General features: G+C 44.0%; 1 protein-coding gene across 2 annotated transcripts; it reads right to left on the bottom strand.

Moving 5' to 3' along the window:
* Nucleotides 1–2,757: 2,757 nt before the first annotated feature.
* ZFAND1 (zinc finger AN1-type containing 1) lies at nucleotides 2,758–13,548 on the bottom strand. Of its 2 annotated transcripts, none has more exons than XM_062568165.1 (8): nucleotides 13,438–13,548; nucleotides 11,974–12,016; nucleotides 11,135–11,174; nucleotides 10,642–10,769; nucleotides 10,464–10,555; nucleotides 9,581–9,705; nucleotides 3,390–3,545; nucleotides 2,758–3,273 (listed from the first exon to the last, which is right to left on the bottom strand). In XM_062568165.1, exons 1-8 carry the CDS (start codon nucleotides 13,490–13,492, stop codon nucleotides 3,103–3,105), a joined length of 810 nt encoding a protein of 269 aa, XP_062424149.1. In that variant the 5' UTR covers nucleotides 13,493–13,548; the 3' UTR covers nucleotides 2,758–3,102. The 2 variants fall into 2 exon arrangements, with proteins under 2 accessions (XP_062424149.1, XP_062424150.1); XM_062568166.1 differs by having other exon boundaries at nucleotides 10,642–10,706.
* Between the last annotated feature and the right edge of the window lie 1,376 nt (nucleotides 13,549–14,924).

The following is a 14,924-nucleotide window of genomic DNA, read 5'->3' as shown; positions in this document are numbered from 1 at the left end:
TCTACCAAGCTGGGAGGAGTGGCTGACACACCTGAGGGCTGTGCTGCCATTCAGAGAGACCTGGACAGGCTGGAGAGTTGGGCAAAGAGGAACCTCGTGAGGTTCAACAAGGGCAAGTGCAGAGTCCTGCACCTAGGGAGGAATAACCCCATACAATAGTACAGGCTGGGGGCTGACCTGCTGGAGAGCAGCTCTGCAGAGAAGGACCTGGGAGTGCTGGTGGACAAAAAGTTGACCATGAGTCAGCAATGTGCCCTTGTGGTCAGGAGAGCCAATGGTATCCTAGGGTGCATTAGGAAGAGTGTTGCCAGCAGGTTGAGGGAAGTGTCCTGCCGCTCCACTCAGCTCTGGTGAGGCCTCATCTCGAGTACTGTGTCCAGTTCTGGGCTTCCCAGGGCAGGAAAGACATGGAGCTACTGGAGAGGGCCCAGCGCAGGGCTACGAGGATGATCAGAGGGCTGGAGTATCTGCCCTATGAGGAACGGCTGTGAGAGCTGGGCCTCTTCAGCCTGGGGAAGAGAAGATTGTGGGGGGGATCTTATCAATGTCTACAAGTATCTGAAGGGAGGGTAGCAAGGGGATGGGGCCAAACTCTTTTCAGTGGTGCCATGTGGCAGGATGAGAAGCAACAGGCACAAACTGAACCACAGGAAGTTCGCCTGAATGTGAGGGGGAATTTCTTCCCTGTGAAAGTGACAGAGCACTGGAACAGGTTGCCCAGGGAGGTTGTGGAGTCTCCTTCTCTGGAGCTATTCAAGGCTCGCCTGGATGCAACCCTGTCTAACATGCCCTAGGTGACCCTGCTTGAGCAGGGAGGTTGGACTAGATGATCTCCAGAGATCCCTTCCAACCTTACCCATTCTGTAATTCTGTGATTTTCCTTGCAGTTACATACACTGTAAAATCTGCATTATGAGTAAAAAACAACTTCTCACGAGGCTGTGTAGGGACGTTTCTAAATGCAGCCTCTGTACTGTTCACACCTCTGATCCAAACAGGAGGTGTGTGTTGGGGGGGAAGGCTGTATGACCAACAAGTTCTGCTTGCAGGTGACAGCTGAAAGGAAGGTATGTCACAGTCCTGTTTTACACTACAGGAGTTCCTCCTGCAGATAATACCTAAAGATTGGATAAATTTATCCAAAGGACTTTTTCATTTTTCCATGGAAATTAGGACATAACTGGTCCAAGGAACATGCCAGTTAGCTCTGTATGACAGCAGTCTGCAGGAGGTGTGAGAGAAGAGATGAGCCATTCAACCTTGTGCATCCCCCTTGAAAACCTGTAGGGCAAAAACCTGGTGGAAGGAGGAAGAGGATAAGGAAGGAATGCGAGGATTTTCTCCTGCAAAAGATGACCCTGTTCTGCAGGATAATTTTCTTTGGCACTCTCTGACTTCCCTGTCCCACAGCGATGGTTGGCCTTTTATTGTGTCCTCCTTACCAGCCTAAGATGCATAAGAAAGTGAATAGGGGGATTGCTAAGGAAAGGCAGGAAAAAAAGTAAGGAAAGAGAGGAATGTTCCTCATACGCTCTAAAGAGAGATCACAAACTGCTTTAGAGGGAGGTGGAAGAAACAGAAGAAATACACACGTATCTCACTATAAGGAACCAAAGATTTCTTAATTACTAAAATAGCCACTGAAGTACTACCTTTCCCTCCCTGTAGAACACTATTGATTTCTCCAAGCTTCCCATCAATCTTAGCTCCATCATTGCTTCCCTATTCTAAACTCTAGGACTCTGAGCTATTTTCTCTCCATTGCATGGATTACCCTTTGATCAGCAATTCTGCTCTTTCTGCAGACTGCTTTATCCCTACAGACCCTTGACTTAATTCCTGATCAGTATGTCTGTGAGTTACTTTAAAGGCCTCCACACTGGAAAGAAAACTGGAGCCAAACCACTCATATCTAGTTAAGTGCTTACTCTGGGTCATCAACCTTTTCCTTCATGGAAACCGGAAGCACCTTCCTTTTCATGACATCTACACAGCACACAGTAAAATCATTTAACAATACCTAAGTCATGTTAAAACTACAGTAGCAAAAATGGTACAGTAGCAAAACAAGAACAATAGCCTCACACTTACTGAGATTTGTTTTTTTTTTCCTAGTCCAATCACTATACTACAGAGATTTCTGAATTGTTACCGGAGCTACACTGTTCGGCTGTAAAAGAATGTGTGATAGTTTAGGGCCACCTGAACAAGACCACATTACTGCTCTGCTTATGAAGAGTATCTTTTGAAAAAGACACTAGGGAGACTTCTCTCATAGTGATTTTTGTTTTTATTGCAGTTATGCCTAAAATGTTTTTTGTCCCCACACGTGGTTATCTGTTTTCAAAACTACATATGAACCAGAATCGAGCTCTGTAGCCATTGGTTCCCTCTAGGAGGGCAGGAACTAGAGAAAAACCTGGACTGGAAACGTAAAATCAACAGAGCTACTGAATATCAGCCAAAACAGGGATCAATCATTTCATGCTCTTTTTTATCCTTAATCAAACAATAATGTTAAAATTTTTAAAAAAAGAGAGACAGACAGACATTTATGAGAATTTACATTAAATTCAGAAGCCTTTTCTTCTAAGAGTCATTATGCTGTTATAAGGAGAAAAGTAAATGAGAACCTAGAGCGTGGATAGTGCTGGATTCTAAACTCAAGGAAATCTGTTCTTGTAGAACAGAGTGACAGAAAAGATATTGCAATAGTGTACACTGTTTCTTACCTTTAAAGAACTGATACACTTCAAATTCACATTTTCATTATTTATTGGTCTTAATACATACTTTTATCATAATTTACACAAAAATACCATAAATACAAAATTTAAGAGAATAGTACTGACATTATACAGATATAAAGCAAAGATTTATTCTAGAACACATCACTTATATTAGTTATTACAATAACTAATTTGGCTTTTAGAACAGTATTCAATTCAGTCAGTGCAACTGGAGTATTGATGGAAACTGTGTCTTTGTAACAGAGGACAAATTATGATATACTAGTGATTTTAAAAAGAAAATGGACTTGGTTTGAATGCCACACACATTTTGAAAAAATCTTTGATTTTTTTGTTTGTGATAGTTTGCTGATTAACTGAAGTATGATTCCATATCTTCTATAAATAGAACTTCATTGTCAAGATATTCCAAAATGATGTTTCCACCATTGTACAATGGACATTCGTTATCAGATAGCCATGTTTCCAAAGTGTGCTCAAATGGTAAGGCTTCTCCAGAGGTAGTATGGCATAATCTCAATTTCTACAAGATAAATAACATAGGCAAATCTTGATGTTAATTTGTATCTGAGAAGCAAGAAGACAGCAGGGGAAAGGGAGAAATACCAAAGTGGAACATGTTTATTATTAGTAATTTACCTGGGCTGTTGATTTGTTGTTGTCATTTTTGAGGCTTGCTAAGGAAGCTGCACTATCTACTACTTTGCCAATACTCCACTTACTGCAAAAGAACATGGGCTTGCTTTTTTCTTTGTTTCCCTTTGGTAAGAATACTTGAAAGTAAATTCTTTCTGTCTAGAAAAACAAGCAAAAAATATTAATAGAAACAAATAACTCCAGACATATGTATCGAATAGTCTTTCAGTAAAAAAATTAAACTTCAACCCCAAAATTGTTGTCATATCCCAACAAGACTGAGGTCCCATTTTACTGCAGAATGAATTTAACAGAAATGGCTGAGATCAGAAGTCCAGATCCCTCCAACTACAGGCACTTATACATTTGTTCAGAAAGGTCAAAAGAGCATCATTCTTCAGACTTTCACAGATAGACGGCATTACATATAGACAGACTGTCGGGGCCTTGGCTATCTTGCAGGACTATGAAGAGCTGAAGTAAGCAACAAGCTGTTCAAAGGTCACCAAGGAGGAATTCCTTGAGGGCAAGAGGATTAAGAAGATAAGATAAGCAGACGCCTGTAATCACTCACAAGATATGCATCCAGAAAGGGAGTCAACCCAGCAGATAAGCAGATGCCTGTAATCACTCACAGGACTGTGCATCCAGAAAGGGAGTCAACACAGCAGCCAATTAGAAACTGAGCAGATGCATGTGGACAATGCTAGACAACCAATAGAAATGCTTTGCGAGGTGCGTGGATGCATGAGCTTGCTGGAAAAGATATATAAGCTAGATAGACAAAGGAATAAAGTTGGATTGAACTTGCATCACATTGATGTGTGTGTTCCTTCCCGTCTTGCCAATAATGGGCTACGGCATCTGGTGACCCCGACGTGATCCTCAGAGACCAACTGGGGTAAGGAGTGGAGCCGTAAGCGGGCAAGGATCCTGCATAGCCAGCGACCGTAGCTGGGCGCCCGAAGAAAGGCGGATTGTGGCCACGACAGACCGGTGAGTCAGGGAAGCAGGATGGGGGTCGCTGCATCAGCGACAGAACAAGCAGCAATAGAGAGCCTGTTGAAATTGGCTCGGAAAACGGACACCCAGATAACGAAGTCAGACTTAACTGATTTATTACTGTGGTGCCGAAGAAAGGGGCTTATAGTGGAAGCTCCAGAAGTATACAAGCTGGAAGCATGGGAACGAGTCGGAAAGGAACTGTGGGAAAATGTGCAAGTGGGATCCAAGGAGGCACGGGCGTTGGCAAAGATATATCGACCGGTCCGACTGATGCTGGAACAGCTGCACGGGGAAGCGGCTGTTGCCGCCACCATTCGCTGTGCCGTGCAATGTACTGGTGAGGAGCATGAAGGCTCGGGAGACTCAGAATGGACGGCTGTGAGTGGCTCGGGACCTCAGTATGAGGAGGTGCCTGACGATGATGATCTCAAGTGTCCCCTGCATGCCTGTCCTGTCTCCGTAGCCGAAAAGGAGGCTTGGGGGGGAATAGACGACGATTTGCCACCCTGGGAAGGGGAGGAGCATCCGGCGTGTACCGCTCCCCCAGCGAATATGGACATTGATCCAGTAAAGGTCCCGCTGCCGGATGATGAGCCAGGGGACCAAGAGCCTCTGAGAGAGATTTGTCAAGAGCTCCGCGACCAAGCTGACAGGATGACTGCCTTGTTGGATCAGATGAAGCGCCTTGACTGGGGATCGGGACGAAGGGACATACAGGCAGCGTATAAGGCTGCCCATAATTCAGTCGTAAAGGGGGTAGAGAACATTGAACGACAGATTGACAAATTTGAGTCGGGTCAGGCGGCCAGCTGTAGGGCGGGCCACGGGGCAAAAGGGGTAAATCCGGACGGGGTGAATCGGCAGAAACGCTGGCTGCGGAGAATGGTAGAGAAGGGAGAAATGACGCTGGATGAGGCACCGAATTACTTGCAATCTAAGTTTGGGGCAGATGGGTGTTTCAGCAGGCAGGAAAAAGAGGAAATGCTTGAGATACAGCGGCAGCTTGGAGGCACGGGGGAAGAGGCCCGAGAAAGGGAAGGGGTGTTGTCATGGCTACAGTCGGTGGTGTGTGGTAAGGAAAGGGCGGTGATGGAGCTTATTTTGTCATCAACCACTTTCATGTTGTGGATGGCAAAATGGCAGGAAAGGCTGGAGGAAAAGCAAATGAATAATTTGAACCTACGAGATGATCCTCTGCAGGTTGCCAGCTTGGATCAGCTAATGGGAAATGGTCAATATAGGGATCCAGCAGCGCAGGTGGCTTTACACCCTAGAATCTTGCAGCAATCTAAGAACGCAGCCTTGGCGGCGTTCTTAGCACTGCCACAAGTGGGTACCCCGCAACTACCATACACTAAGATTACGCAGAAACCTGATGAGACATTTTTTGGATTTGTTGATCGTTTGAAGGATGCTCTTGACCTCGCGCCAAATGTTCCCCCAGACATGAAAATGCTGTTGGTAAAGGAATTGGCGGTGCAGAATGCCAATAGGGCATGTAAGCAGTTGCTTGCGGCATTACCCCCTGGGGCATCCATCACTCAGATGATAGAGGCCTGTGCCAGAGCACCATTAGTCGAAGAAGAGCAAAAGGCAAAAATACATGCCACTGCATTAGCTGCAGCGCTGAAAGAAGGAAGAGTGTTGGGTAAGGGAGACAGGGGTCCAAAAGGCGCCTGTTATCAATGTGGAAAAGTAGGTCACATGAAAAGAAACTGTCCGGAAAGATCGAGAGGGCAGGGTGGAGCGTTAACTGGGAGCCTGAAAGGATTTAATGGGAACTGCGGCAGGTGCCAAAAATTTGGACACAAGGCAATTGAGTGCCATTCTAAGTTTAAAAAGGATGGAACTCCGTTGCAGGGAAACGGGATTTAAAGAATGGGATGAGTAAACTGAAGGAGGAGAGTTGGGGCTTGGAAAGTTGGTTAAAATCGCTAGGTTTAAGCTCCTGGCTTGCTTCTCTTGTTCATCAATTTATGCTTATGGGACTGGTTGTCCTGATGTTACTTGTATGTCTACCCTGTATATTGCAATGCTTACAGCAATCCATGCAGAGGATAGCTGCTTCTGTTTTTGAAAAAAGAGGGGGAGGTGTCGGGGCCTTGGCTATCTTGCAGGACTATGAAGAGCTGAAGTAAGCAACAAGCCATTCAAAGGTCACCAAGGAGGAATTCCTCGAGGGCAAGAGGATTAAGAAGATAAGGTAAGCAGAAGCCTGTGATCACTCACAGGACTGTGCATCCAGAAAGGGAGTCAACACAGCAGCCAATTAGAAACTGAGCAGATGCGTGTGGACAATGCTAGACAACCAACAGAAATGCTTTGCGAGGTGCGTGGATGCATGAGCTTGCTGGAAAAGATATATAAGCTAGATAGACAAAGGAAAAAAGTTGGATTGAACTTGCATCACATTGGTGTGTGTGTTCCTTCCTGTCCTGCCAATAATGGGCTACGGCAGACAGACATAAGAAAAACAGTCTCTGCCCTGGATCTATTAGACAACAGTGACTGATCTGAAGAGGAAAAGGTGACTTTAAATAGGCAGGGCTGGCTTTTGGCAGCAGTATAATCTGACTCAAACTAGAATGCAAAAGCTGTTGAAACAGAACAATCCACTGTGCTAGAAATGCCTGCTTCACGAAGTAGCATTTTGGTCTTGGCCCACCTCATCATTTATCCCATTTTCCCTACTTTTATATACTAATGTTCTTTGAAAATCTACTGGAGTGAAACATTTCAAGAGTAACTTATGAAAGACTTTACGTAGGGGATTGGGACAACTTCTTCTTCAGGTTTATTTCTTCTAAGCGTTCAACTGAAAATGCAGAAGCAAGTATCATTGATATATTCATCTGTTAAGATGTCCCTTGATGAGTCCAAGCCAAATACAATCAAGTGTTTTTAATGGATTTATTTATGTTTTACCTAGAACAACAAGAGTTCCTCCAACTATTTTCACAGAACTAAATCTGACTTTCAACTTGTGTATTTTCCTCAAAACTTGAGTTCTCTCCACATGCAAACATTTTTAACATCAAGGAATATGACAAAGGGCAAGGGAAGTAGTACCTGAGCTAAAAATGTAAGTGACCACAACCTGTAAAACAACTAAGAGAGCCATTCTGCATTATTGACATCACTCAACTACTGTTTGTGCCTCAGCACCTTCCTACACTTCCTTTTCATGTTCAACAGATGAGGAGACAGTCTTCCACAGCTCATTGGAGTGTAATTCTCAGAGCAGCTCATTCTACTATTGCATCTCAAACTATGGGATATGCTTCCTGTGCCATACCCAAGAAAATACCAGTCAATCAGGGACACAGTAACTAATGTTACTTTGCAGCATTCCTGTTTTGAGCTGGTCAGTTTCAAGAAGGGTAACTCATATCCTCTCTGAAACCAAAAAAAAAAAAAAAAAAAAAAAAACTGTAGGAAGCTAATCTCGAGGAAGGGGTCAGAGAAAAGTTAAGATAAATCTAAGATAGCCTTATTTTCCCGATCATAGAATAATACAGTCAGGAAGCTCCTGCTGAGCACAGGTTTGGATGAGATGACTCTAAACAGAGCCAATTTGAAAGCTGGATCTACCTCTCAAAGTAGATTAGATTGCTCAGAGTCAGATCCAGTGAAGTTCTGAACATCACAAAGATGAAGACTCCATAGTTGGAAACTTGTTGCACCTGTTAGGACAACTTGTACCAAAGTCTCACCACCCTCACTCTGAATATTTTTTCCTGTTATCCAATTGGAATTTCCCATGTTGCAGTTTGTGGCCATTGTCCGCTGTCCTTGTACTGCTAAGGAAAATCTGGCTCTGTCTCCTCTATATAGCAATGCAAGAACTAATGTGTCTAAGAGGAATCCCAGAAACTTCATATTAAAAAAAACTATCACTTGACTGAAAAGAGCTGGGCAATAGAAAGCAGTAAAACACCGCAGCCAGGAGTCTGAGAAGCAATTTAAATAGCCAGGTATAGGAGACTAACAGGTTAACTTAACAGTGTTACAGTTATCACATTTCAAGATAGTTAAACAATATCCAATTGAGAAAATGAATAATGAAAGAAATTAGCATACAGTCATTTGTGCTACAGCTTACTGGCTTTGAAATTAGGAAGCAACTTTAATTTCCTTATAAATATGGAAGTTTTATTTTTTTAATAGTTCTGCAGTATTTGAAATCAATCACTTCTTCCAACACATATTTATTTATCTGTGAAGTATGCTACAAGTAGGTTTTTTATTGTGTTTCCTGCCTAAGCAGAATTTTTAAGCACAGTTTAAAGCAGAGACAAAGAAATTCGTGACAGGATTCAGAAAGCGGCTAGTTGTTGTTATTTTACAGATAATAATTAAATGTATGCTACAAAGACAACACCTAATAATAAAACTATCACATTGTCAGAATTATAAATTCAATATAAAAGGCCTAAACTTTATGTGCTCCAACATAAGTGTTGTGAAAAGCTATTTAAACACAGTTCCTTAAACAGGACACGTAAGTACTGATCTGAAGTAAAACCCTACATGAAAAAAGTAAGGGTTTTCCAAACCAACATAATCTTAATCTGGGATGGGGGGGGGGAGGGTGGGAGGGGGAAACTCTTGGTATGAGTGGCCACTGTAGTGATTAACAATAAGGAATTTTAAGTAGTTCAAGAATCAAAGAAATTAAAGGCTGAATGAAACATAAGCAACTATCAAGACCATCTTTGAGCCAGACCAGGAACAACTAACCTCAGGTTCACTTCATGTAAAAATGAAATATATATCTCTTAAATCTGAGTACTAGAAACAGGAAAGAAAATTTACAGAACACAAAGTTCAGTTGTGCATGGGACAGAGTTGTACAAATTGTGTCCCCAATGTGTGCCAGAAGCCTTTCAGTACCCATCATGAAAAGCATCCCTATGAGATAGGCTAGCTGTGTGGCAGGCAAATACATTTCTGTTAAAATAGGAGGGAATTTGACCTGATTGCTCTAAACTGTATGTAGACATCTTGTAACAGATCAGAAATTAATGAGATTGCCAAGTTGAAGTCTTCATATAAAAGATTGTAGGCTTGTAAAATTAAGACTAAAACCAATGTGGGTCGGTGGGCAGGGAACTAAATGAAGAAAAAAAAATCTAGAAAACTTCTCCTCTTCTTTGATAAGTCAGTTATTGAAAACAAGTATGACTGACCTGAGGCAAAGACTTATCCCCACAGGCGTGCATTTTCAGTTTCATTAGTGCCACCTTTGCTGCTGTCTCACTGTTTTTCGCTCCTTTCCGTTTTTTGCTTTTGGCTTGCTCACTTTTTTTAGCATCTGAGGACAATAATATTTCTGTTAGCGTGAATCCAGTTTTCTCCAACTCTGTTAAAACTCATCTAAATGTATCTTTTGACTCAGGCACTGGGCCTCATATCTCTAATGTTTCCATCTCCACCATGCATTCCAGAAGCCACAAAACTAGGTACTAGTACTTCAGAGCATACGAAATTGTGCATGGTGCTTACAGAATTGCTATGTGGTTCGGTCCTGAAATGTAGATGCAACCTATGTTTATGTAGCACTAGATTGCAAAAGCTGAATTCAACCACCAGTGCTTCTGTATGTGCGGCCATCACAGAATCCACATGGTAACAGGTTATGCAGTGCTTATTTATTCTCTTTCCTGCCATAGGTCTAATTTAAAGGTAGAAAACATCACACTGTGGTCTCAACTTTTATTAAAAAAAAAAAACAGCATTGTTGGCATATCCCAGTAGACTGGCATGTATACCCAGGATATATAACCATTGGGCTATGTGGGTATGATTTAACAGAAATTGCTAGCTACGATTTATTACATTATAGTATTTGTAGAATGAGAACCAAGACAATCATCCTGAAAGAAACCTGAATCTGATTTAGTCTTCAAAGATACTCTTTACAGATACCTACTCTTTTTATCTTGTCTCAGTCTAGAGGAACAGAATTACATGCTGACATATGGGTTTAGGGCTATTTAATCAAGGCACCTCCATGCTTTTATAACAAGCTCAAATAGCCTACTGGGGGAAAAAAATAGCCCCTGTACTTGCCTATAATATTTTGAACTAGCTGCTGGGTGGCAGCCATTCGAGGTTTTGGTGTGTCCAACTTCTCACATTCATGGTCTGATTGATGCTGGTGCCTGTACCAACAGAGTGGAAAACTTCCATGACCTTTTCAGTACATTAATGAAAGGATATTTATGTTTCAACATTCTGTTGCACCCACCTTAAGCAAAAGTGTTTTCCACAGCAGGGGCATAAAACTGGTAAAAGCTCCTTTCCATTGCAGTCCTTAAATGAGCATGGGTAAGATCTATGCTGATCTGATTTCACACAGTTATTTCTTATATTCACCTAAGCATTAGTATGAAATATTCTGTGTAAATAAGCAGATATTACAGATACAAGTCACCATCCCAGCTTCCCTCAAGAACTGTGCTAGCTCACAACTCTGTGGGTGAAACTTGTCTGGGGAGTCTCACCTACTTCTCCTATTTTTGTTAGGTTTAGCTCAGAATTAGGAAAAGAACCACCACTCTACTCCAACCTGATTTACCTCTGACACACAGGAAGATAGTAGATTCATTTGTTAAGCTTGTCACACTCTCAGTTAAGTACTTCACACCAATATACTAAGCATAAATATCTCAAAAGATGCAGTTAGATAAGTTACATGGTATTTTAATATATTACGTGCTAATCATTTATTATTAGATTACCTCAGAACACCCATGAGCATCCCGGCTCCTGTGCTGCAGGCTTAGTGGCAAGAGAAGAAAATATCACATCATTAACAAAATTTCTAGAAAAGAAAACTGCATGTGGAAACATAAGTGTTTGAAGAGTGATCTGAAAGATTTTATCATAGCAACAATTCAATTATATAATCATTCTTCCACAAAGTTTCTTCTAACTTACAGATTTCACATCATTAATGGATTTGATATTTTTTTTTCCAGAGTATGTAGTACATTTAGCTCATTGGACTTGCACCTGAAATCAAGAAAGCATTCTAAGAGGATAAAGATATTGGCATGCTTAAGAATTCAACTCAAAGCAACTGGAATTGGTCTATAAATTTTAAATGGATTTTGGATCACTTTCCACAACAGCAGAACTGCCTTGAAGGCTCCTGACATTTAAAGTAAAATGTTAAATGACAGTCAAATCTGCCCTTAGCTTAAGGCTGCTGATCTGAACTGTACTTTGCTGAATCAAAGTGCAGGCTCTAATTTGAGACCTAGAAAAACTTCAATCATTTCTACATGACAAAATACCCCCCCAAAAAAACCCAAACAAACAAACAAAAAAGCAACACGAGGTCTAATTCAACAACCTTGCATAACAAGTTATCTTTATTCTAGAAATATTCCCACAGATTGCAAACTTCTACTACAATGTCTTTGGAGAAAGGTGGCAGGTTCAGTGAACAAATTATTTTTTAATTGAATACATCTAAATTGTGAGTCACATTGTGTTTTAGACATCTACCTCTATACAACTTTCACTGTAAGAAAAACTTAGCAAAACTAGCAGCACATAACATAAAAAAACCTACCAAAATACTCCTGAACAGCCATCACATACAAAGGGGAGAAAATCTGAAACCAAGAGAGATTTGCTTTCAGTTAGACAACATAGTCATTGTTTTGCTAATAACTTTTAGCTTAATATTTAATTTTACCTTAATATTTACAAGACTAGCTTTTGCTTACCTATGCCATAGGGTATCTTTGCAAGGGCATTTAGAAACTGCATCTACACAATACCTAGAAGGAGCTTTTGTAACACAGTTACACTGTTAATTACTCTATTTAGTATTTCTGAAAAACATACAAGGATAAAAATTGCATTTTATATGTTCCAGATGCTGGAATTATGCTTTACATTCCTAGAAGAAGTTCTTTTAATATCAGACTTTGAAACTAAAACATTTCACTGGCCTGATGAGCAACATTATCCTCAAAACACAATCTGAGATCACTCGAAATATTAGTTACTGTATAATGGAGCACTGGACAAATTTCAGTTTTAGTATACAGATTATTAACTGCAAGAGATGGAATTTCTTCCAAAAAGCTAGCAGCTCCTCCGCATGAAAATCCTGATGATCCTGCTCCTTCCTCTCTAGCCTTCCTACCATACATACTCTGCTTCTGTAATAAAATTGAATATACTTATTAAGGCTCTGTACACGTCCGCCATCCACTATTCCAATTTTTACAGACAAAATTGCTTTGCTGTTTTCCTAACGCAGCCACATCACCTACGGCTCTGAACGCCCACCTCCAAGCTGTTACTCCATTCGTGATCCTCCAGCTTTGATGGAGTGTAAGCAACCAGATCACAAAGGATCCGGATCGCGAGGATCCCAGTCATTCCATCTACAGACTGGGTGCTCTCATCTGCACCCAGCTTTGTAGCTTGCAGTATGAGCATTTTTCCTTCCTTCGCAAGGCAAGGGAAGGGAAAAGAGGGTAATAGCAGGGAGCAAAGCAGGCACATAGAGCTGCTGTATGTTATACCAGTAAGACCTGGCTCTGGGACATTTAGCCCCTGCTAACAGTTACAACTGGATCTGCGGCTGTGCAGCTTATCTTGCCTTTCTAGTTATTACCATTAGCAAAACACCTCTTAAACGTCCTTATCAGTAGGAAAACCCATCACTTTGAACGGCATTGTTACATCTGCCTACTAACAACAGCAGACAAGACAGAGCATAGTCTCGTTCGGAGAAAAAAAAAACACGAATGAAGCAAGCTTTAAATCGCACCTGCCTGCAGCAGCACAGAGCGCGCCCCGCGGGAGAGGCCCCGCCCCCGCCGCGCCTCGGCCCCGCCCCCGCCGCGCCTCGGCCCCGCCCCCGCCGCGCCTCGGCCCCGCCCCCGCCGCGCCTCGGCCCCGCCCCCGCCGCGCCTCGGCCCCGCCCCTAGCCACAGCGGGGCCGCCTCCCCGGGGCGCGCCGCGGGGGGCCGCGGCTCGGCCACCCTGCGAGACACCCACCCGCCGCGCCCTTCCCTACCCAGCTGGCGGCACTGCGCCACCCCGCAGTGCTGCCCGAGCTCCAGCTCCGCCATTTCCCGCACGCCGCGCCTGCGCCGCGGAAAGCTGTGGAAGCGGCGCGCGCAAAGGCTGCCGGGCTACCGGAGGCCACGTGGCTGCCCGTCGGCGGGCAGGCAGGGGCGGTATAGAGCAGTGGCGTGGCGCAGGGGGAGGGGACGGTGGGCGGGGCCGCGGCAGTGGGCGGTGCCTCGGGGGCGGCCGCGGGGCGGGGCTAGTGGCCGTGTCTGTCGGTCCGCCCGGCTGGGCACGTCGGGGCTCTCACAGGAACCGCGCGGAGATGTGGTACTGCAGAGAGGGCTCCGGCTTGGGTGCGGGCAGAGCCGCGGGTGCGCACTCGGGAGCGCTTCGTGTATCGGCCGGCCACTCTCAGGAAAAGGAAAATAAGCAGCGTCCATATCTGCTTTACTTCTGCAGTTGTGTTGCGTCTCAGGATAGGGGTTATTTCAAGAGACAGAGGAAAGAGGATGGGGAAACACGACTTCCCGTGATGTTTCATCCACACAGTTTGCTTTTTCTGTCAATTATGTTTCCTTAGGCGTGCGTCTTTATTTTTAAAAAGCTACATTTCTGTCCTTGGGAATTTAGTGTTTATCTTCCCAGTCCTAACCCACATTCATTCTTACGTGTGTGAGTGTCCTCTAGTAGAATATTGAAGAGCATGACTAACAGCTGTCATTTGTCATGCTGGGGTCTGTATCATCACTTGACTGCTCTGTAGAGTATTCCCGAGGAATCCCTTTAATCTTTCTTCAGTGTCACCTCGTCATTTACAGGATGCATCAGTCATTCGTATATTATAGGCTAGTCAGCATCATAATAATAAGGTGATCATCCCTCCGAAAAGGCATCTTTTGCAGTGTGAGACTAAAGGGAAAAAGTGCATAGTCTGTGAAGACATCCCTCAACTTTATTCAGATTTTTAATCGCCACAAAGCAGGACTGTGTTTTCTGCACATGTGCCCTTCCCCAGTAGCTGGTGTGAAGCTTGTGGAGTATCAAACACAAAATTTGATTAATCAATCTTTCAGGGAACCTTAATTTTTTAAAGCTGCCCTGCAGCCAGGTATGTTTTGGGTGTTTTTTTTTGTTTGTTTGTTTTCACTTTGATTTTTACGTGTCTGCAGAGTACAGCTTGGGCCGGACACGATGGCACTGCTGTGCCTGCAGAGGAAAGGCAGGGCATCGTGCAGGCGTTGTGCACGGCCGCGCTCCGCATGAACAGGCCCAGGAGGGCGCAGCGGGGCCGGGCTGCGCCGGGGCCGCCCCGCCGCCAGGTGCGCCGCGCCCCGCCGCGCCGCGCCGCGGAGCCGCCGCCGCCCTCAGGCCCAGGAAGTGCCGTCACGGCGGTGCCAGCGGGGGAGGCTCCTGCGGGCCGGGCCGGGCCGGGCCGGGCCGGGCCGGGCCGGGCCGAGCCGAGCGGGCGGCCGTTGGTGCGGCCGGGCGGCC

This window comes from Rhea pennata, chromosome 2, assembly GCF_028389875.1.
Source record: "Rhea pennata isolate bPtePen1 chromosome 2, bPtePen1.pri, whole genome shotgun sequence".
Lineage (NCBI taxonomy): Eukaryota > Metazoa > Chordata > Aves > Rheiformes > Rheidae > Rhea > Rhea pennata.
Note: the sequence above shows the minus strand (reverse complement) of the source record. Positions and strands in the feature narration are given on the sequence as shown.

Coding starts and splice junctions, on each gene's coding strand:
- ZFAND1 (XM_062568165.1), bottom strand. CDS start 13,492: ATGGCGGAGCTGGAGCTCGGGCAGCACTGCGGGGTGGCGCAGTGCCGC. Junction 10,556..10,641: donor GGAAAACACTTTTGCTTAAG/GTGGGTGCAACA, acceptor CTGTTGGTACAG/GCACCAGCATCAATCAGACC. Junction 9,706..10,463: donor GCTAGTTCAAAATATTATAG/GCAAGTACAGGG, acceptor TATTGTCCTCAG/ATGCTAAAAAAAGTGAGCAA.